The sequence below is a fragment of the Benincasa hispida genome, chromosome 2 (genome assembly GCF_009727055.1).
Source record: "Benincasa hispida cultivar B227 chromosome 2, ASM972705v1, whole genome shotgun sequence".
NCBI lineage: Eukaryota > Viridiplantae > Streptophyta > Magnoliopsida > Cucurbitales > Cucurbitaceae > Benincasa > Benincasa hispida.
This window is the reverse complement of record NC_052350.1, coordinates 23,792,384-23,816,259: the sequence shown is the minus strand read 5'-3', so window position 1 is coordinate 23,816,259 and position 23,876 is coordinate 23,792,384. Positions and strand designations below refer to the sequence as shown.

Genomic DNA, 23,876 nt, shown 5'->3' with positions numbered 1-23,876 from the left:
AAATTTAAACACAAAATTAACAGAAACCAAAATTTAAAGTATGTTATAACGTTGTAGATAAAAATAGAAACTTGCATACTTTTTGCTCTTTCGAGAGAGAGAGAGAGAGAGAGAGAAAGATTCTGCCAATCTGAACCACTCATTTGGTTCATAGTTTTTAGAAGCGTTATTATTATTATTATTATTATTATTATTATTATTATTATTATTATTAATTACCGGTTTGTTTTTTTAAAAATAAAATATAGATTGTGGAGTGGTAGTGCAAAAGCGAATCATAAATTGAAAATTAATAGAGATTAGGGGGATCTGTTTACAGAGAGACAAGAAGAAGAAGGAACAGAGAATGATCAAATCCCAATTTGAAACGATTCAAAAACAGAGCACTACCATCTTCACTTTCTTCTAATCCCCATTCTTCGCCGCTTTCGTCTATGGTTATGCCATTCCCTCTCCATTAACTTCTTCTTCTTCTTCTTAATCCTTTCTTGTCACGTTCTGCCCCCACCTCTAATGCCAGTTAGCCCTTTTTTTTAATCCTTAATTATTATTCCAATCTCCTTTTCCTTTCCCCTTTCTCCACTTTTAGGCCTTTGTATATATCGCTCCATTTCCTCTCTAATCTCTCTTCCTCTTTGGCCCCTCTCAACAGAGATTCCTGTGGCCTGCCAAGGGATTTGAGTTTTCAGGTCTGTTTTCTTTTTGGGTTTCTCCGTTTTTCTCTTTTGAACTTGAATTTCTGGATCCCCTTTTCTTTGTTTTTGGTTTCATGTCTAATTTCTGACCCTTGATCTGATTTTTTCGTGGATTTGCTGTGAACATCTCTCCGGGGTTGTTTTCATATTGTGGATTTTCTTTGTTTTATTGTTTTTTTGTAATAATGTGTGTTCTTCACCGCAATGTATTCATCTTTTTTTTTTTTTTTTTGAGTTGTGTTGTTTCTTTGAATTTGGGAGTTTGTTTTCAGATGCCCCTTTCTTCCCTTTTACCTTTTCTTCAGAAACTTTATGTGTCCTTCTGAAAGGGGATACTTCTTTTGTACTGTATGCATAGTTTGTTAACAAAGACCATTTTTGGATGAGATTTGTTTTCCCTTGCATCAGCTTTGGGATTTGTTGTTCATGGTTTAGATTCTTGTATATTTCTGCAGTTTACTTTGTTCTGGTGCTGGTTGCTGCACATTTTGTTCATAGTTGATTGAGTTGTTGAGAATTTATCAGGGGAAATGACGGAGCCAAAGCCATCCACACCCTTGCTAAGCACAAAATCACCATCCTCACGGAGCCTCCCTGATTTTAAGAAGTCTGTCAAATTGAAATATGTGAAACTTGGCTATCACTATCTCATCACCCATGGAATGTACCTCTTCCTTTCTCCTTTGGTGGTTGTGATTGCGGCTCAGCTTTCGACGTTTTCCCTTCAAGATCTTTATGAAGTTTGGGGTCATCTTCAATACAACTTAGTTTCTGTGATCCTTTGTTCAACCCTCCTTGTTTTCTTGTCTACCTTGTACTTTCTTACCCGTCCTCGCCCCGTTTACCTTGTTAACTTTTCATGCTACAAGCCTGATGAATCTCGTAAATGCACGAAGAAGATTTTTATGGATCAATCTCAGATGACAGGGACATTTACAGAGGAGAATCTTCAATTCCAAAGGAAAATCCTTGAGAGATCTGGCCTTGGGGATTCAACCTATCTTCCTGAGGCTGTTCTCAATATTCCTCCAAACCCCTCCATGGCAGAAGCTAGAAAAGAAGCTGAAATGGTGATGTTTGGTGCCATTGATGAGCTTCTGGCCAAGACAAGTGTAAAACCGAAGGATATCGGTATCTTGATTGTGAACTGTAGCTTGTTCAATCCGACGCCGTCACTTTCTGCTATGGTCATCAACCACTACAAGCTGAGAGGAAACATTATTAGTTACAATCTCGGTGGGATGGGTTGCAGTGCAGGCCTAATTTCTATTGATCTTGCCAAACAGCTGCTTCAGGTCCACCCTAATTCCTATGCCTTGGTTATTAGCATGGAGAACATAACATTGAACTGGTACTTTGGGAATGATCGATCGAAGCTTGTCTCTAATTGCTTGTTTCGGATGGGTGGAGCAGCAATATTGCTTTCAAACAGAAGATCCGAGAGAAGGAGGTCCAAATATCAATTAATACATACTGTTCGTACCCACAAGGGAGCAGATGATAAGTGCTTTAGCTGTGTTACTCAGGAAGAGGACTCAACTGGGAAGATTGGTGTTACTTTATCGAAAGACTTAATGGCAGTTGCAGGTGATGCATTGAAGACTAACATCACGACATTGGGCCCTCTTGTGTTACCAATGTCGGAACAGCTTCTCTTCTTCGGTACATTGGTCGGTAAGAAACTCTTCAAAATGAAGATCAAGCCTTACATCCCTGACTTCAAACTAGCATTTGAACATTTCTGCATCCATGCTGGGGGGAGAGCAGTTTTAGACGAATTGGAGAAGAACTTGCAGCTGTCTGATTGGCATATGGAGCCGTCAAGGATGACACTCTACCGATTTGGCAATACGTCGAGCAGTTCTCTTTGGTATGAATTGGCATATACAGAAGGGAAAGGTAGAATGAAGAAAGGAGATAGAACATGGCAAATAGCATTTGGCTCAGGATTCAAGTGCAATAGTGCAGTTTGGAAAGCTCTAAGGACCATAAATCCAGCTAAAGAAAAGAACCCATGGATGAATGAGATCAACCAGTTTCCAGTTGATGTTCCTAAAATTTCGACCATTTGAGAACTTATTATTAACTCTTTTAGTTTTTCATTCATTTTAGTCTCCTCTCTAATTTGGGGTGCCGAGATTTTCCATTGATTTTCCTGTGCTGATATTAAAGGATTGACATTTTCTTTTCTTCTAGGCCGAGGTAGATTGTTTTGTTGATAGCAGAACATTGTATCTTTGTAGATGCTTTGTGAAAGCTTCATGTCTTGATTTGTATTATGGGGATTGGAATTTGAAATTGTTCAATTTAGCAGACAATTTGGATGGATCATTCATTTCTACTGCGTAAACTCTAAGCTTGCTATGTTGATTCTATGGACTGAAGCACCAAACTCCAATGATAATGATTATTCAAGTATCTGTTTTAAGACAGCTTATGAGATTCAAGAATTGAGCGTTGAATTTGGTTCCGATCAAGGACCCTACACAGCAGTCTGTCCTATTTTGCTTCTTAGCAGGCAAAAGTTGGATTAGGATGACAAATGCCATTGCCAGCCATTGCAGATCACCATCACAAGTACTTTCCCACAAGAAACCTGAACCAGCAAGTTTTAAACACCACTTGCTATGACTTCTTCATCTATCTTTCATTTTTGTTATTATTGCTTAAAGTTGGGAATCTGGAATAAGAATTATTCTCCATCAATTTCTTATATATACCTTTTGTATGAAGAATTTATTTCTGGTTTTAGGTTTAAGAGATTCAAGCCAAATCATGATTAAGTTCATGATATTGGTGAATGAGGCAAACCTCACTAGCACAAAAAAATAATTAATATTAGCTTTTAAACATGTGGGTCCAATTTTTTTTCAATTGGTTTGTTTTTTTTTTGGAAAAAGATTTAATTTTGTGATGGGCCCACATTTAATTTAAAATCATCCTTGTAGACATGTGAATGTGATACATGCAGCCAAAAAATTAATAAAATAAGGAAACCAGCACCAAACAGGAAGAATCCTCCTATCGTAATCATGATATATATGGTCAAACATTTTTTTTTTTTTTTTTTTTGTATAGAAAAGGGCAATTATTTACTTGTTTTAATGTGGTCATATCAAATTAATTGCCTCAGAATTAACTGGAAAATAGGCACGGTCTCCTCAACAGTAAGTACCAATAAATATAATAATGCTTTTCCAAAACTCCAAATATAGCCAACAATAAATAAATAAACAATAATAATAAGGATTATTGATTGTCATTATTAATATTTATGATTTTACTCTCATTTATGTGTGAGGTATATCTGATATATTTTATTTAAAGAATATCATTTATACAAATAATATATTATGATTTTAATTGTGTTATCGTTATTTATTCGATTATGATAAATATTATTTTTATCTTTTTTTCATATTGATATAGAGTTATTTTCATTTTATTAGTTCAATTTTGACGTTGGTGGTGTATGTTAAATGCATTAATTTTGTCAGGTAGTATATCAAATATAAATTATATTAGTTAATCTATTTTTTTTAATTTTTATACAATTTTAATAGTATATAAGTTATATTTTATATTTTGTATATTAATTGATTGATATAGCTAATTTAGAAAGGAGAAAAACATATCAATGATATTGTTGATACACCAAATATGAAATATATCATTTAGAATGATACTTAAAGTTTAACATTAGCATTTGAATTGTATATCAGTACTAATTCAAAATGAATTGCAAGTAAATCATGAGCTGAAAATGCAAATACGAAGTATGAGGTGTATCACTAATTTATCAACACAAATTCAAATTTCATTTAAATTGTAATATAGATGTATCAATAGTATATTAGTAGTCATTGAAAATTTATTTCATGTACATTTTTTTGTATATCGATAGTATATATTGCTCATGATTTAAATCCATTTTAAATATTGTATTGGTGCATCAATAGTATATGAATACTCATTCAAACTTCAATTTCAAGTGTATATATATATTATTAGTGTATTAGTAGTTATAGTTAATTACTTATTCAAAATTCATCTAAAATATAAGTAAGTTTATCAATCTTATATCGATGCTCATGAAAAGAAAATTAATTTCAAGAATATCTTTAGTGTATCAGTAGTGTATCGATGTTTCTTCTAAATAAAATTTTAAGTATAACATTGGTAATATTATGTTAACATTAACTCATTTTTCAAGTATAAAACATTGATATATCATTAGTATATCATTACTTCTTAAGGATACATTTGTTCGAGTATATCGATCATATATTAATACATGTTCAAATTTCAATTTTCAAGTGTAACATTGGTGTACCAATAGTTTATCAACATTCATTCAAAATGGTTACTAACATAACAGATTGAACCATTATAAGCTGATTATAATGTACTAGAAAAATAATATTCTATAACAAATGAATAAGGATCAAAACTAAATCAAATAAATAATAGTAAATGAACAAGTACTTTTTTATTGATAAATATAGTTTATGAATGATAAATTTGGTATATCTATTGTATAACTTATATATTTTATCTTTGGTATATTAGTCAATTGATATATTAAATACAACGTATATCAGATGACTGATATATCAAATATAAAGTATACCAGATAGACTATTGATATACATGGTGGTACACCAATAAGGTTAAATGTGAAATAATAAAAATGGAAATTTTCTTTTATGTTTTTTTTTTATTTGTAAATTTTGAAAAACTATTGATAAATTTTTAAATTTAAGATTTTTTTTTTTTTTTGTTATTCTTGCAAGTGCCGTTAAATATTAAATGAATATTCATATTTTACATTATTTGATTATATTTATACTAATATTAATTTTTTTTAATGGTAGTCCATATTATGTTTTAATTTTTTTAATTTAATACGTGAGCGTAGAAATGGTTGGCTAGTACGTTATTAATTATACCTTTAACAGTAAAATAATATGGTTCCTACCTTATGAAGCTTTAATTACATACTAGCACCCTGTGAAAATTGTATTATCTCATCAGAAACCACCAATTCTCAGTATGAATTGATATAGACCATAGTCAATATTTTGCTGATCCAAAATGGGTTTCCATTAGAAATGATCGAAGACTAGTTTTTGTAATTTCATTCTAATTAGAAACTATATCATGTTTATTTAAAAGGTTAAATTACCAGTTTAAAACGAATTTGACTTTCGATTTTGAGATTAATAAGTCATAGAACTTCAAAAATTTCGAGTAGACCCTCAAGTTTCAATATTCATGTGTCTAATAGCTTCCTAAATTTTAAGAGTATATGATATCTCTATAATTTTAATTTTTTATATTTTAAAAAAAAATTGTCATCGCGGTCCTCCCATAGGCTTGTCCATCGGCCCGGTTCTTCTAGTCTAGTCTCGCTTCCGAGCTGACATAAGTTAAAATTGCTCACACTGATGTGTACCACACTCTGATACTTAAGTTAGTAGAAGGAGTGTATAGTTCAGCTGAACACACAAAAGTAAGGTCAGATCTCTCTTTGGAAGATACATACTCTTCCACTTTCGAGTCGTCAAATGATGTTCGTCCACCAATAATTGCATGTGGCTACGTGTAACTCCTGTGATGTCACAATGCTCAAGGCTGCATGGACGCCAAAATGAGTCTGCCTAGATTATTTTTCGATGGGTATATATTTATCCGCTCAGCTGGTTGGCTTGAAACCCCAGGTTCTAACTTTTTTCCTTTGAGGTGTATGTCTCCCATGTCACCCCTCAGTTTTCGTTGAACTTGGGGCTCGACCATGGATTTTAGGGCTTGCTCGGGCAATGAAAAGCACTTAAAAATTAATTTCTTGAGCTTATGCTTTAGTTAGTTTTGTTCAATAATTTTGTTCTTTGATGCTTTTCTTTACTGGCTTTGTAGGAATCTAGCATTTGGACATAATTTGAAGAATTTGACTGAGAATTGGAAGAAAACTGCCAGAAGGAGGTCATAATGGACCTAAGGACGAAGAGAAATGAAAAGATGATGAAAATGGCATCCTGGAAGCTTTGCAACTCTCTAAACCTGAGAGCATAAAAAAGTATAATGTCGCAACCATCTGAAGACAAATTGTGCAGTGTGTTGCTCGATACAGCAACGCATTAAGTCCCATGTGGGTAGCATCACAATATTACTTGTTACAAAATCGACAATTAAAAAACACAAAAGCAACGTAGAGATAAAGAAGATCGACACTCAGATATACGTGGTTCACTAACAGTGTGTTATCTACGTCCACAGACAGAGGGAGAACAATATTATTAGAGAGAATATTTTCGAAAAATTACATAAAAAATGGCACCTCTAGGATTAGAGAATTTATATAGCGCACTACTCTAAACCTTAGGGTCATAATCATAAATAACTAAGATCTTTCTCTTCGTCCGTACTTGGTTGTTTGAAGCGCTAACAAACAAATTCAAGACATTCCAACATTACTAAGATCTGAAAAATAGGGATTTTTGGTGGTTTTGATGTCGAGATTGATTGGAGAGTAATTGGGAGCTCAATTATGGGTTTGACGTTCGATGCAAAGTTGGCAATGGAATAGATCAACAGATAACTTTCCCTTCGCCCTTGTTCATTTACCTTTAAGTCTCTATACAAATATTGAGTATGGGTTCTATCAGAGTGTGTGGATGAATTTAATTGATCCTAGGGTGTAGATAGATTTCAATTGTTCTGGATGATTACTTTTATTTGCAATTCATTCAATTAACATCCATGGCATTTTAATATGTTTGTGAGTGTTCTGTTAAATGTCTTTATCACCATTTAATTGATTTGACGTTTATTATCTTGGTCGAGAGAGGAGGTATTAGGCTCAAAATCACATATTAAACTGTTGTTAATGCACGAGAGTAATAGAAAAATAATAGAGGTCAAATATGAAGAGTTTTATGTTATGCATGATGAATTAATTACAAGAGATTGACTTAATAACTATGTGTTAGAAATGGTTGAGCTCTGGACATTAGACTTCTAGGCCCATGTTAATGAATTAATTGGTCTAGTGAATAATTTGTTGATTCCACAAATCTATTGAATGAAGAAGCGATGCTTTAGGACGTTCTTAGTTGAAGTGTTTCTCCAAGTTAACTATTTACTTTATTTTTTTAAAAAAATCATCAAGTTTCGTTTTTCAGATAAAATTGGTTAGATTTTTTGATAACTAAAAGAATAAAAATACTTGATTTCTAGAGGACAATACTTGGTTCCGACCATTTTACTTTACTAAAACATGACACGTGCGCTTATGTGTTTCAAGCAACCTTCAACATTGGCCTTCCAAGAAGCTAGTTGTCTATCCAATAGTTTTTGCCGATTGTTGTTACCTTTCAAAAAGAGTTAATTTTATGTCCTTAATCCTACTGATTTGGATGATTCTTGTGTTCTATTTGTCTTATTTTGTAGGAAATTGATGCCATGAAGTAAGTGTGTTGTTAAGATGAAAAATCGCGCCAAAAGGACAAAAAATTGGGAGTCGAATGCACTAAACTGAGTGGAGATATCAAAAAGGCCAAAGTGCCCTGCTTCAACGTTGTAATTTGAGTTTGACAAAGTATCGGCAAATCCTCCGCATTTGAGTTTGACAAAGCATCGGCGAAACCTCTGCACTTGAGCTTGAAGAATCAACGAATCCTTTGCATTTGAGCTTGAAGCATCGACAAATACTCCGCACTTGAGTTTGACGAAGCATCGATGAATCTTCACATTGAGCTCGACTTCGCGACTTTGAGCATGAAGATGGCATTGCAAAGCCTCCAGACTTGAGCATGAAGATGAAGCATCGACGAAACCTCTGAACTTGAAGATGGAGCATCGATGAAGCCTCTGAACTTGAAGATAGAGAAGCATCCAAGTTTGATTTTGAAGAGGAAGCAAAGCGCATTCCAAGTGTGTGCCTTTTATTTACTGTGCTAGCTCCTTACGAGGGATGAACATCTTCAATCCATTGTGTTGCCCCCAGTAGGGATGAACATCTTCAATTTGAAGTGTCCTTCTTTAATGGGGATGATCAACATCAATCTTGTAGTATCATACTTAGGTGGTTGTGGTACCTTTTCTGATGGATTAAACTTAAATTTCTTTAAGTTACCTTCGTACCCTTAAAGAAAAGGACCAAATTATGACGTAGTTCAAGTTTTTTTTAACTAGACTGAACTTGAATCTTTCAAGTTCCCTACGTACCCTTCATAATGATGGGGATCAAATCATAATGTAGTTAAAAAAGAATGTTTTTTTTATGCGTGACTAAACTTAAATTTTCCTAAGTTGCTTACGTACCCTTTATAATGGCAAAGATCAAGTCGTAACGTAGTTCGTACAAAAAAAAAAAAAAAAATTTAGGGGTTATTCACATTTTAAGCTCATGCGGGCCAGAAGCATCATGTAGTTTAGACTTTTGCGATGAGGAGCTTTTTCATTTAAACTTCAAAAGCTCTTGTTTCATCATGGTTTTGATCATCCTCTTTATTTGTAGGATTCATCAATATGACGAGTTTTGGCTTCACTATCAAGGAACCTTCTGTACTTATGTCAACGGAAAATTTCCTCTTCATGCGTGAAAGGACATAACTGTGAATCTTTTCGTCGTTGTTTTCTTTATGGAATGGCGTTGCCTTCAAGATTTAATTCTTCCTTTATGTTGATCGCTTGTTGTCTTAAGACGATCAAAAGCATATCTTGAAGGTCGATCTTTCTTTGATGTGGATATACTTAGCCTTTTGAAGGCTGAAGTTCGAGTAGAAGTAGTCGTTGGACATTGGTCCTCTTCTCCTACTATGGCCATACTCAATCTTTGAAAGACTAAAGATCAAGCACTTGAAGGCTTAATACGATCGAAGACAGAAGTTCTTTGCTTTATTTCTTTTGAGTCGTTGACTTCTTCGGTAGTTATATGATTGTTGTCGACTTCCACTATGCCGACAGTGTGACATGCAATAACTTCTAATACTTTCTCTGGATGATTATTGAGAAAGTTTATTGGGAGAAATTTTTCCAAATTTGTCGGTTGTCGGAATTGAGGGAAGTCCTTGCCTTCTTTCTTAGCATACTTAGGCTTCCATGTCATCTTTTTGTCTTTCTTTTTATGAGTCTTGTTCCTTCTTCTATAGCTTCAATAGGAATGCAAATTTTTTTGGGTGGAGTTTGGCTATCTTCTTTTTCAACAAGTCACAACTATCCACCTTTCGTTGTCATCTTCAACGAGCTCATCTTTCTTTTGGAATTTGTTGTTTGAATCTCTTGCTGAAATCGAACAACTATAGGCTCAAAGGCTCCAAACTGGATCAGGCTTTGTCTTTGAGTATGGGACACAGACAGCGTTGAAACATTTAAAGTCGTCGCTACTGTAGCGTGATTTATCTGAGCTACTTCATCCAAATCTAGCTCGATCTTCTTTTCACGAGCCAACTTCAGAATTCGTTCCTTCAGCACGAAGCACCTTTCAACTGGGTGACTAATGACCTGATGATACTTACAGTAGTTAGAATCATCTACTTTTCCTGTTTGTTCCAAACACTTGCATTCCGACAGCTGAATAAGTTGCTCTCTAGCAGTTGCTCCAACATATCTATCATATCAGAGTCAAGGAATGGATAAACCTTCTCCTGTCTTTCTTTAAGAGTTGGACGATGCTTCTCGCCTTCATTATGTCTTCTTTCAAATTTTGTTTGTTTTCTTCTGGAGGAAAATTTCAGCGGGGTCACATGAACGACCATAGATTCTTTTGTGGCACTATCCACGATCTTTTCAGTGCCCTTGGCTTCATTCTTGTATTTTCTCCCTTCAAGGACTAAGAAATCTTTAGTTCCCTTGTTGGAGATGCTCAACTCCATATCATGAGCGCGTATTGTCAACTACTCAAATGTACGAGGTTTTATCCCTTGTAGAATGTAGAGAGGCTCCCAGTGCATGCCCTGAATGCATATCTCCACTGCAGATAATTCATTGAGTGTATCTTTGCAATCCAGACTCAATACTCTCCATCGGTTGATGTAATCGATGACTGTCTCTCCCTTTCACTGTTTGGTGCTCGTCAGCTCGATCATGCTAACAGTGTGCCTTGTATTGCAAGCGGTTCAGGAACTCCCTTTCTAGTTGTTCCCAACTATCAATCATTTTTGGCTCTAAATCAGTATACCAATCGAAAGCATTTTCTTTCAAGGTACGGACGAACTACTTAACTAGCTGGTCTCCTCTGGTTCCTGCATTTTTGCAGGTTTCAATGAAGTGTGCAACATGTTGTTTTGGATTGTCCTTTCCATCGAACTGCTGAACCTTTGGAGGTTGATACCCAACTGGCATTCTCAGGTTGTCGATTTTCTTGGTGTATGACTTGGAGTACATAAAGGAGCACTGTGATGGTCTTCCGTACTGAGCCCTTATGGAGTTTGTAATCATATTCTGCAGATGTTGAATTGATAGGGTGGCGACAGAGGTAGATTGTTGCGGCTGGTCTTCCTGCAAGATAGTCTTTCCTTTGCCATTGGCTTTCGTAGCTAGAGATTGACTCGACTCAGCAGTTTCTCGAGCTTGTGTTTCATCTCTTAAAGTAACAATTTCATGATCTCGCTCTTCTACCGTTTCCATCAAGAGATTTATCTTTATCTCCATCTCTACCATGGTCGACTCAGTCATTACGTCAGTCATCATGACAGACACTACATCAAAATGTGATTCTTTCTCTAATAGATCAGTAGCAAAAGCATAGTTGTCGAATAAGGGATTTTCTCTGATGATGATCCCGTCTTTAGAAGATTCCATCAGCTGGTCCCATATTTTCACCGTGATGACAGAGTTTATGTAAGTGATGCTTGCAACGGTAGCTTTGGATGTAGCTTTCTTTGGTGCCATTTGTAGATTTGTTGACTCGGATGACAATAGAGAGATGAAAGGTAGAGACGTCCCACTGGGCGTGCCAATTTGTTCGCATGAGATTTCAATAGAAATTTATTTCGTGGAACTTGAACTCTGTATTTGTATTAATTTTGTGGAAAGTGAATACAATCTTTAATACATAGTATTTTAATGCTTTCAAAATAAACTATAGTCTTTAAGTTAATTGATCTTCTTAAATGATCAGCTTTAGGCTTGTTGGCTTCTTAAGTGATCGAAATTTGGGCTTGTTGATCTTCTTGTATGATCAGCCTTTGGGCTTGATGGTCTTCTTAGATGATCGTCCTTGGGCTTGCTGATCTTCTTGAATGATTGGTATTTTGGCTTGTTGATCTTCTTGGATGATTGACTTTTGGGCTTAATGATCTTCTGGGATGATCGACCTTTAAGCTTGTTAATCTTCTTGAATGATCGGCCTTTGGGCTTGTTGATCTTCTTGGACGATCGACATTTGGGCTTGTTAATCTTCTTGGATGATCGACCTTTGGACTTGTTGATCTTCTTGGATGATCGGACTTCGAGCTGTTGATCTTCTTGAAGGATTAGTGTTCGCACGAGGCTTCAGGAGATACTTGTTTCGTGGAGTTGAACTTAAGTTGGTGTTGATGTTGATGTTGATTTGATGCGATGTGGTTCGATCTCTAGTACTTGATCCTCTGATTCTCTCTCAATCGAATGTATATGCTTGATTTGAGGAAGCAAAACGCGTGATGATCTTGGAGTTGAAGTCTTGGAAGAATGCTTGTATGTCTAAAGGACTTTAGCCTTCAAGCGTGGTCAGAATGCTTGTATTTTCAAAGGACTTCGGTCTTCAGAACTTTGATATGACTTCTGATATTCAGAGCTTTAATATATCTTCTGATCTTTGGAACTTTAGTGTCTTTTGATCTTTGAAGCTTTGGAGGAGTTATGTTCTTCAGATCCTTGGAGCTTCAGACTTCAGATAGAGATTTTACCTTCAATGCCTCCCAACCTCCCTAAATGAAGAGGTAGAGCCTCTATTTATAGAGGTTTCTTATGGGCTTTACATGGGCTTGGGCCCAAATTGGATTTGATTGGTCCATGGGTCTGGCCTTTAGGCCTAATTAATTGGATTTTGGTCTAATTTGACATTCGGGTCAAATTCAACCTATTTCTGGGCTTAAGTGAATTTTAACCCAAATAATAATATCAAATTGGATCAAATTAATCTCATCTGATTCAACGGTCACAATAACCACTGGCGTCATTGGACGTCTTCAATCACATGTCCACTCCTAATTGGTCTCAAATTTGATGATTTGAAATTTCGTCATTAATCTAATGAATGACATGAAAATTTATGATTGGTCCAAAATTTCTCGTTCAACACAAAGAAACCCTCAACTTTTAAAATTTTGTGTTTTAGGTTCATAAATTTTAAAAAATATTTAAATAGATCGATGAGTGATCATATACAATTGGAAGTTCAAGAAAAATTTAGACTTATTATTCACTATTTAAAGTTCAGAAATTTATGGTCACGAAGTCAAATATTTAGAATCCTATTGGAAGTTTTTAAAAATTCAAAATCTATTTGACATAAACATAAAATTTATTTTAGTAGAGCATTAAACTTGTAATCGAGCATATTTATAAGAACCGCAAAATATCTACTCATCCTGAACATCTCCACTAGAAGGTCCATCAACCATAAATCTTTAAGGCCCAGTATCATTATTTCAATTTTTAAATGGATGTATCTGCCGATAACCATTTGATTTTTGAAACCTATTTTTGTTTCTTTCTCCATTTTTTAGAACTGTTTTTATTAACAAGGACATCATTGATGTGATTTTTGGTTTTAGAATTTTGAAAATTAAGCTTATCATTTCAACCTCTAATTTTTTTTTGTTTGTCAATCAAAATTTTTAAAAATCAAGTCAAAATTTAAAAATTAAAAAAATAATTTTAAAAACATGTTAAAAAAATACAAATTATGATAAGAAATTGAGAGAAAATAAACTTGATTTTGAAAATAAAAAACGAAATAATTACCAAATAAGACTTTGACTTGGTTTTTAAACTTCAATAACTTATTAATCACAAAATGGAATCTTTAATTATCATAGTTTTCTTACTTTTTTTTTTTTTTTTGAATTTATAAACACAAAATAAAATCTTTAATATAAAGTAGGGGAATCTTCCATTTTGTTTTTAAATGGAGCGTTTAGTACGTGATAAAAGCATAAAGTTGAGTTAAGTTGGTAATTATTATCTAGAGAGTTACATGGTCTATGTTTGGTGTGCGAATTGAGTTGGTAATTATTATTATGTTTGAGGGTAAAGTTGAGTTGCGTTGGGTATCTGGTACTGTTTTTATAAATGAAATTGATTTTACTTTTTTTTTTTTTTTTTTTTTTTACTATTGTTGATTTTAATTTTCAGCTATACACATATTTTTCTAACTTTTCTAGGATTAAAAAAAAACCTTCGAATTCTTTTCCATTCTCAGAACATAACAAATTCTCTACAAAGTATTCATATACAGAAAACAAAAATTTGGATTCAATTATTTAATCCATTCAAAAACCCAACTTAATCATTAATTACCGTAAAAGTCTAACAGTATTGTAATTCCTAGTACAAAAGAAGCATCACCAAGATCATTATCTCAAAATTCTTTTTGAGAAACCTCTTAGGAGGCGTTTGGTATGCGATAAAAGTAAAGAGTTGAGTTGAGTTAAATTGATAATTATTATCTGGAGAGTTACATTATCTGTGTTTGGTGTGATGGGGGCAGAGTTGCATTGGGATATTTGGTGATGTTTTTATAAATGAAATTGTTTTTGTCTTTTTTTTATTGCTATTGTTGATTTTAATTTTCAGCTATACACATATTTTCCTAATTTTTTTTAAGATAAAAACAAAAAAAAAACTTCGAATTTTTTTCCATTCTCAAAACATAACAAATTCACTACAAAGTATTCATATACAGAACACAAATTTTTATTTCAACTTTTTAAACACTCAAATAAAAATAATTATTCTATTCAAAAACCCAACTTAATCATTAATTATCGTAAAAGTTAAAAACAGGATTAGTTTCATCAACTGAAATTATTGACATTGTTTTAGATAAAAGAGGTAACACTTAAATGTTAATCTTAAAAAAACAAAAATCTTACAATTTAAATCATAAAACCAACTATTAGATAGTCTTTTTTGACCAATTTGTGGAATATGAATTTACCTTTTTCTAAAACTGGTAAAATAATTTTAGAAATATTGATATCTATTTTTGCTACTATTATGTTGCATCAGTGTACAAACTCTTTAAAAAAAATTAAAAAAAAAAACTTGAGTCATAATTTTCAATTCCACAATTTCATTAGAATTATGTAATATTTGAAAACATCAATGGATAGGTTGTTTAAAACATATCATTGAACTTTTGTGTACTAAAATAATAATAGGATGTCTTATCTAATACTTTTCAAATCTAAGAAAAAAAATTGAAATAGAAGAAGAAGAATTGATTTAAAAGAAGAGTCATAGAAAAAAAATAAAAAGAGAGAACGAAAAGGGAAAATAAAACGCATACGAGTCCGAGAAAGAAGAGAGAAAATGAGAAAAACGAACCAGAAGGCGAAAGAGAGAAGATGAGGGAAGGGGAGTAAATGTGAAGAGATGCATGAGAGGGAGAGAAATGACAAAGTAATTGAAGGAGTTGGGAGTAACGAAAACACGTGGAAAAATGGGTGAGAGTGAGATTGATAAAATGGTGGATAATTAAACCCATCGTTTGACGAATGTGGTAGTAGGAGTATGTCGCTGAAGTTGCTTGTACAAAGGTACTCGTTGGAGTTAGTCGCTAAGTTGTCGTCGGAGGTGGTCGGTGGAGCTCGGAGTTCTTCGTCGAAGTTGGTCGTGCGATTGTGGAAGTCAGACTTGTTATGTACCAAGGTGGTTGTCGGAATTGGTTGTCGAAGTGCCGTCGATGGTGGTTGCGGGAGTTCGGAGTTGGTTGTCGGAGTTGGCTATCTGAAGGTGGTCATCGAAGCATGTCACCGGAATGTCGTAGCGATAATAGCCTACAAAGACCGATGGGTGGAACAAATAAAAACATTAAAGGGCGAGAGAATTGGGGGAGTTAAGGTGAGTTAGTAAAATGACCAACTCAACCCCACCAACATATAAAGTTGGTTGTCAAACATTGAGGTAAAAAATACCAACTCAATCCAACTCTCTTTGGGTTGTCAAACACCCCTAAATTTTTCTTTCAACTTCCTTACCATAGTTTTTGTTTTTCATAAATAAACACTTTAACTCTAAAAAAATTCAAAGACAAAAACAAATTTTTAACACTATTTTTTATTAGTTTTTAAAACTTGACTTGGTTTTTCAAAACAATAGTAAAGAGTAATCAAATAAATAAATTAATAGGTAGAACCAGTATTTATAAGCTTGATTTGCAAAAACTAAAAACTTGAAACTAAAACCCCATTTAAAAATTATTTGATTTTTTATTTTTAATTTTTGAAAATTAAAATTATAAACACCATCATAAACCTTAAATCTTATTTTTTTACCAATGTTTAAAAAAAACTTAGAATTAAAAAAAAAAACTTTATTTTTAAAAATTTGACTAAGAATTTAACGCTTTAACTAATAAAAATTACGGTAAGAAATTGAAGATAATTGACTTCACATTTAAAAACCAAATGATAATTAAAAAAAAACCTAAATTATGATGGAACAAAGCAAGTAAAAGAGTTAAATTCTTCCCTACATTTCAAGAAATAATAACAGATTTCTAAAAACTACTTAGTTTAAAAATTTTCACTTGAAAGAAAGTATCAAAGTAAATAAATCTAGAGGTAGAAAAGAATGTTTATATATTTAATTTTAAAAAAAGCAACCAAAAATCAAATAATTGTCCAACAGAGCCCAAGTAGTTTTTCAGGTATCTAACCCCTGTTTTCATTGAGCAAACAGTTTTTGGTCTGTAAATCTTCTAAAATCATAGAAATATTCAACAAAACAATGACTTGGAAAATTTTCAATTTTATTTGGACTTGGCTTGACTACAAGAAAGTTGGATTGCCAAACTCTGGGAGATTGGTCCTGAATTGTAGTCATGACCAGCCCTTTCTTCACATGGTATGCTCTTAACGTGGTCCTTGCTACAAATGACAATGGTTTAAAATCTAAAAATGTCAAAAATAAAAAGCGTTAAGACACTGGCATAACAAAAATAAGTTCACACACCCATATCTGCAGAATTGACTAAAACTGTATACAAAAATCAGCAAAGTCCATATCTCACAAAAGATGAACTGTATAGGAATATAAAGCTCGAACGCTCTGCGGCTTCGCATCAAGCAATGGAGAAACGAATTCACTCATTTCCTGTCTCCTCCTTCTCCTTCTCTCTGCCCTTCCCCTCGTCTGCAATGTTGAACCCCTCGATCTTGCGTGAAACCTCATCTGCACTTACCTTTACTTTTCCAATAGATCCATTGACCAAGGCGGCTTCATCTGAGTCATCATGTGTTAAAGGACCAGTCTGCCATATCCTAATGGTTCCATCCTCAGATCCAGAGGCATAGGATTCCCCTCCGGGCGCGAAGCGCAAGCAATGTACAGGTCCGTGATGACCCTTATTACATGCTGCACCCACAGTTAAAACGAGGCATTCTTCAGCAATCACAAACGGGACCTCACAGGAAAAGTCGAATCTTTTTGGCAAACAAAAAGGAAAAAGAATGATACAGATTCATACCAATCTCATCACCAGAATGAAAATCAAATACATGGATCCACATGTCCTCTCCACCGGCAATGAACTTCATCCCGTACTTCGGTTCCAAGGAAGCAGATTCTACAGTGCAAGGCATGTTGTAACTCTTGACTAAGCCAAAGCTGAAAAGAGAAAGAAACAACAAAAATCATAAGGAGAATGTATTATAATGTAATAGTAACACCTCTAAGCATTACACTTACTGATTTGCATCCCAAAATTTAACAGTAGATCCATCAGCAGTTGTGATATAGCGTCCATCCTGACTAACTTCTGCACTGGTCACTGATGACTTGGTTTCAAGTGTTTGAACTATTTGGCCACTTCTTACATCCCATAACCTGTATGGCAACGACTAAGCTTAAGAAAGACTTGCCAAATATCTAAATAATAATAAAATACAACCCATATATATAAATATATAAATATATATAAATATATACATATCCTTGCGACAAGGCAGATTAACACCCAGCAATTAATACCTGACACCTCCCATGTCAGTGCAAGAACTTAGTATGGTCTGATCGCTGTGAAGCCATGTAACAGTTCTGACTGAACCAGGGGATTTATCCACTTCTCTTGGAGGTGCATCTGGACGATTCAAATCATATATACGTAGTACTTTCTCTAAACCACCGGTCAATAAAAGGTGTGTATCCTATCACATTTTAGAAAACGCATTAAGATAGAAAAGGGAGATTCATTTTAAACTGTAGCATATCAGATTGAACGAAGAGAATGGATCAAAGCGTCATAATCACTCCACATAAATAACAAGATGATAACAAGATTTGGTAACTAACAGTCAACTCAAATAGTGCCACAATCATTTCTGCATGAGGGAGAATAACAAGCAGTTTAAGAACAAGTCGAATAAACAACTAATGAATCTAGTCATGTAAGTTTTTTTTTCATTTTAAAGGAAACAAGACTTTTCATTGATAAAATGAGACGAGACTAACGCTCAAAATACAAGGAAAGCAATTACAACAATTTTGGCCAATTACAACCAGTAAGGGAGGACAATACTCTAATTGACCTTAAACTAAAACCCAAAAAAGTAACTAATCTTGAAAAGCTCAGAGAATTCTTTCAAAGAGAAATTCCTCAATGAAGAGGAACTCCGCAAGTGGACAAAACAACTAAGGAAAAATTTCCAAACCGGAATTTGATCATGTAAGTAAAACTATAGATATACTTCTATCAAGACAGAAATAACTCGAAAACCAAGAGTCACATGAATACATCACATTGAATCAATCAACCCCGTACCAATAAAGAAGTGAAATTTACATTTTTTAAATAATATTATCCATAGTGTCTACCCCAAACTAAAATGCCACTTGATTAATCTCACTTTGAACAACTGTTGGACCCTACAAGTTATCAAAACCCTAGGGTTTTGAAAGACTAGGTAGGTTGTCACCCAGATTAATTCCTGGGTATTGATAGTAATGTCAAAAGATGCACCATGTTTTGATAATAGATTCCAAAGTCATTTCTTAAGACGTGAGATCATATGCACATCAACAAACAGTGTGTATAAAAAATGTGATATAAGATATTACCTCTGAAAAGGAACAGGCACGAACAATATGCTTGTGCTCAAATGAGTGCAGTACATCTCCAGTTAATGCATCCCATACTTTCCTGTAAGTTCAATCACAAATATGAAGAATCCTACCAACGATTCCAATCTCCATTATTGTCACAAAATCACTTGAAAGAAATGTCTGACTTCTATTGCAAATGAAATAATATTTAACAAACAAAGCTTACGAATAATCAATTTGAAAATAATCACAATAAACTCTACCGTATGCCTGAGGAAAGGGGGTGTAGGAAAGTGGTGTAACACAATATGAAGCAAATGCAAGGGGAAATGGAAGAGAAGACCACAATGAATAATTCTGCCAAAAGCCAAGGTGCAAAATGCACTAGCAAGGGGAACGAGGTAGGCAAAAGCAGCTGTGTTCACCATAGGTGTAAGCCTTCATAGAGTTTATTAAGTTGGTTGGTAGGCAGATTTAACCATAGTACCTAATGGTTAGAACCAACTAGTTTTTAACGTCATAATTAAGTTTCAGAACCCCCAACCATAACAGAGTCTTTGTAAATTCTGGCACATTTTCACCAAACAAACTATTGCTAATCTAGTAATCTACAACACTGTACCATCACAAGAATGAGGCAGGAATAGTTCAGTATGCATGGGAACCAAAAATGCTTCTTTTTCTTTTTTCTTTTTTATTTTTAATAAACTACTACTTTCATTGAGAAAAAATGAAAGAATACAAGGGCATACAAAAACCATGCCCGCAAAAACCTCCTAAATAAAGGGTTTCCAACTAAGTAAGATATTTCCTAGGAAATAATTACAAAAAGTCTTTGAAATCGAATCCCAAGAGGAAACATGGAACCTCACCAAGGACCAAACATCACTAGGGTTCCTATCCACATCTCTGAACACTCTGTTGTTCCTCTCCCTCCAAATATCCCACAACAAAACACACACCCCACAAACCACAAAAAATACCCTCTCTTTGAAAGGTAGATGGAGGAGGAACTCTCCGATCATCAAACAAACCTCCCTCTGGCGAGCAAACACAAAATTAAACTCCTGAAGAAAACAACTCCACATAAACCTCGCAAACTGACACTTCCAGAGAAGGTGATCCAAGTTTTCCTCCGTCTCTGACAAAGGAAACAACAAAAAGAACCCATTAACAAAGGCATTTTTCTCACCAACTTATCCAACATGTTCACACGACCGAGCCACATGTGCCATGAAAAGAACTTAATTTTCTTTGGAATCTTAATCCTCCATAAAACATCAAAGAGCGACTCACAAACAGGAGAGGGGTTCAATAAAATCCTAAAGAATAACTTACAAGAGAATCAAGGGTTGAAGCCCATTTTTTTAGGACAGGACAAAATTTTGCGCCGAGAAGGCCTCCCAATATCCTGTCTCCCATGCGTAAAGTTGAAATACTCAAACAGAATACGAAGAGAGCTCACCTCTATCATTTCCCTATTGGACAAAGGACGACAAAAACCAAAGGAGAAAGACACAGAGCTTCCCAGCCAAACCAGAAAATCAAACACATGACATAAAGCTTTTTGGTGAAGGTTTCATGCCAACAAACCAAGTCCAATAGAGAAATTGACAAATTTTCAAGCAAAAGAGAACAATGATAAGTAAAATTCAATAACAGGTGCAAATGCTCAAAGAGCAGAAGAAAAAAATGCAAGTTGATCAAATAAAAAATATTAACTATATTACCAATTAATGTAATGTTCACTGAAAACAGGGGCATGGACGTATTCCCTGATACTATTTGTAGAGAAAAGTTAAATAAAATTAAGAACTAATTGTTTTATGACAATTATTATTCTTAGCTAAAAAAAGTCTTCATAGAAAGATTATTCATGATCATAGATTCATAAGTCGAATAAAAACATTTTTGTTTTTTTGTATAAGAACAACAACTTTCATTGAGAAAAACTGAAAGAATAAGTCGAATAAAATCATTGGGTACACATAACATCCAATTCATCTTTGTGTATAATCCACTGCATCAAGAACATAAAGAAGTAAACAGCATACCCGCTTTCAACTACATTAGAAGCCTATGACCCTTTCAAAAAAAAAAAAAAAAACCCTTTCAATGCCACCACAAATCTAACATAATTCATCAACTTTTGTCAAAAAGAAAGTTGGTCTAAGCACTCAAACAAAAGCATGAAATATCTGATAACCATAAAGAGGAAACACATAGGAAATTGAAAATATTAAATGTATATATAAAATAGTATAAAGCGTAAAGCAGAACTCAGACGCATGGGAATCAAATTAATTACAATTTGAAACAAGGAATTATAAGTAAAAATCCCAAATCTATGCTGATCAGTTGATAAAAAAAGTTGGGAAAATCCCTAACTCCCCAATCGATGCTATACACATTTGAGATCTCCTCATCTCAGTTCTGAGAGAAGATATCTAATCATATATCGCATACAATGTTATGACTCTGAAAAGCCAAAGCTAATGCAGTTTTTCAGACGTATCATGAAAACCAATGAGAAAGACATACGCTGAAAAATCAGCAGAACCAGTGGCAGCACGTAAAGCATTGGTGTCCAGGCAACAACTCCAAACTGCGCCTTTGTGACCTTCAAATGTACCAATCCAATCGCCAGTTTCTCCATTTCTGAGCATGGGATTGGAATCTGAATGGGGCAAGAAAAGCATATTTCAAAGGCAACCCATTAAAAATAAACCGTGGATCATGCTTCGAGCAGACAACCAAGACACATGGGTTTCAACAAATCTTTCATCAAGAAAGGCTAAAATAGCAATACCCACATCTAGCAGCACAACTATCAATTAAAGTCAAAAGGACTGACACTGAACAAGAATGATCAGAAATTCATAATTCATATCCAGAAACTTTCGCGATTAATAAATTCAAATCTAAAATGCAAAAGAAAAAGAAAAAGGAAAATTGATATTTTGAATCATACCCTTGCTGGCACTGATGAGGAAGAATCCATCGGGCGTAACAGGGCTATAACATAGATCCACAACCGGTCGAGAATGGCCATGGCAAACGAGAGGAATAGCCACTCTCTTCTTATCCATGTCTCACCAAAATTAAACTACACACTACAGTTGTATAAACCTAACCTAAAAACTTCTATAGATTTGTTCTTTTATTGATTCCGTTTAAAGGTGTATTTGAAGAACAAATAAAGGAAATCAAAACCCTAAAGCCGCAAATCTTCACAAATCCACAACCAAGTGTAAGCAGAAAGACGGCGATCAGTTAAATCAAAGGTAAAGCTGTTTGAATTGTGATCGAAGGAAAATTGGAGCGAGAAATGGCGGTATATGACACAGGTGATAGACGCTAACAACAAAGCTAACACCCACACACCTCCTAACCCTCTGAAATGGCTCTGGTAATATCAAATTCTAAACCTCAAAATTACAGAAAGACGAAAATTTTCAAAAAAGAAAAAATGAAGAAAAAAATTACAAAAACCTTAAAAAGGAAAATCTAACAAAACAGAGCTTCCTAGAGAAGGGCTAGGCGCAACCATAACTGGCTTCAGACCTGATCTTATATAACGTCAAATTACTTTTTTTTTTTTTTTCTTTTTTCTTTTTTCTTTTTCTTCTTTTTTTTGGGCTGAACTTCAACTTGAGGCCGGCCCATTAAGACGCTGAGCCCGTTCTGAAAAATTAGATCTAGCACTTTTTTAGTTTTTATTTTCAATAATAGACATATTATTAAAAAAAAAATTAAAATACCATTTTCGTCCTTATACTTTTAAATTTGTCCAATTTTAGCCAATAATACTTTTAGATGTTCAATTTTAGTCTATTTATTTTCAACAAATCTTAAATTTAGTCCCTTGAAGTTAATTTTTATCAAAATTGATTAAATAATCATAATAATTTGATGCAAAGAAACACAATTTGTGAACCGTTTTGAAAATTTATAGTAAAAACTCTAATAAAAATAAAGAAATAAAGAAAAAATCTACACTAAATTAGAAGTAAGGACTAAATTTAGGATTTATTGAAGGTTCGACGACTAAAATTGGACATTCGAAAGTATAGAGGCTAAAATTGAACAAACTTCAAAGTATATGAACTAAAATGGTATTTTAAAAAAAAAAAATCATAATGATAGTATCTCATGCCAATTGAGAGTAAATATTTTTCAATTAATAATTAGGAACCACCTGATGCACCTAATTCTTTTAAGATCATAATTGAGAGTAAATATGTTCCTCATTCTTTTACACAAAAACAAAATAAAAAATATATATCTTTTTTTAAAAAATAATTAACACATTGCAATTTTTTATTGGAAAGGTAACTAGCCTAGGCAACAATAAGCTTTTTTTTCTCCCCAATATACCAAGAATGCCCAAAAATAAGATCTTACTTCCAAATTCTGTTACATTGTATTTTTTTTTAATTAAATGATAAATCTAAATATCTATTTGTTTTTAAAATTTGAACGATTTTGGCTAATGCAAAACGCTAAAAGTTGTTGGTTTCAATACATGAACTAATTTGGAATAGAATATGAACAAGAAATAAATATTTGATAAGCACATGCATAAAAATAATCTTATAATGCATAGATAAACTAGAAAACCTGATATTGTTCATGCCTCTTGCCTCATGGAAAATGCTTACAAGGGAATCTAGCATATAAATTCATAATCTCTAATAAAATTAAGATTTTAGGTTGTTATTCACACTGTCTACAAATGGAGATTCTATTTTTCAAAAACAAAAAAAAGGAAAGGAGATTCTATCCCATCACATAGTTTGTTAGGATTATAAATGAGTGAAAATCGGTTTGAAGTATCGGTATGATTAGATTTATCATAATCTATTAACTTAAGTTTTTGGGTTGAATAGTGATATATCATGGTAGCTTAAAAAGAGATGGTCCTCTTCT

At 33.7% G+C, this 23,876-nt stretch overlaps 2 protein-coding genes across 3 annotated transcripts; one reads left to right on the top strand and one right to left on the bottom strand.

Moving 5' to 3' along the window:
• The first annotated feature begins 262 nt into the window (after positions 1-262).
• On the top strand, positions 263-3,113 carry LOC120071086 (3-ketoacyl-CoA synthase 11). Of its 2 annotated transcripts, none has more exons than XM_039023121.1 (2): positions 263-689; positions 1,151-3,113. In XM_039023121.1, the coding sequence occupies exon 2, from the start codon at positions 1,226-1,228 to the stop codon at positions 2,765-2,767; it is 1,542 nt and encodes a 513-aa protein (XP_038879049.1). In that variant the 5' UTR covers positions 263-689; positions 1,151-1,225; the 3' UTR covers positions 2,768-3,113. The 2 variants fall into 2 exon arrangements, with proteins under 2 accessions (XP_038879049.1, XP_038879048.1); XM_039023120.1 differs by having other exon boundaries at positions 264-689; positions 1,221-3,113.
• Positions 3,114-16,635: 13,522 nt separating this feature from the next.
• On the bottom strand, positions 16,636-22,503 carry LOC120071158 (serine-threonine kinase receptor-associated protein-like). Its single transcript, XM_039023261.1, has 7 exons — positions 21,919-22,503; positions 21,489-21,624; positions 18,963-19,044; positions 17,877-18,052; positions 17,595-17,732; positions 17,374-17,513; positions 16,636-17,261 (listed from the first exon to the last, which is right to left on the bottom strand). The coding sequence occupies exons 1-7, from the start codon at positions 22,034-22,036 to the stop codon at positions 16,990-16,992; spliced, it is 1,062 nt and encodes a 353-aa protein (XP_038879189.1). The 5' UTR covers positions 22,037-22,503; the 3' UTR covers positions 16,636-16,989.
• Between the last annotated feature and the right edge of the window lie 1,373 nt (positions 22,504-23,876).

Excerpts from the sequence above, each read along its gene's own strand:
- LOC120071086 (XM_039023121.1), top strand. The coding sequence starts at position 1,226 with ATGACGGAGCCAAAGCCATCCACACCCTTGCTAAGCACAAAATCACCA.
- LOC120071158 (XM_039023261.1), bottom strand. The coding sequence starts at position 22,036 with ATGGATAAGAAGAGAGTGGCTATTCCTCTCGTTTGCCATGGCCATTCT. Across the intron at positions 19,045-21,488 it reads GGTTCTGCTGATTTTTCAGC|GAAAGTATGGGATGCATTAA; the intron begins GTATGTCTTTCT and ends TTGAACTTACAG. Across the intron at positions 17,514-17,594 it reads AAATTTTGGGATGCAAATCA|CTTTGGCTTAGTCAAGAGTT; the intron begins GTAAGTGTAATG and ends TTCTCTTTTCAG.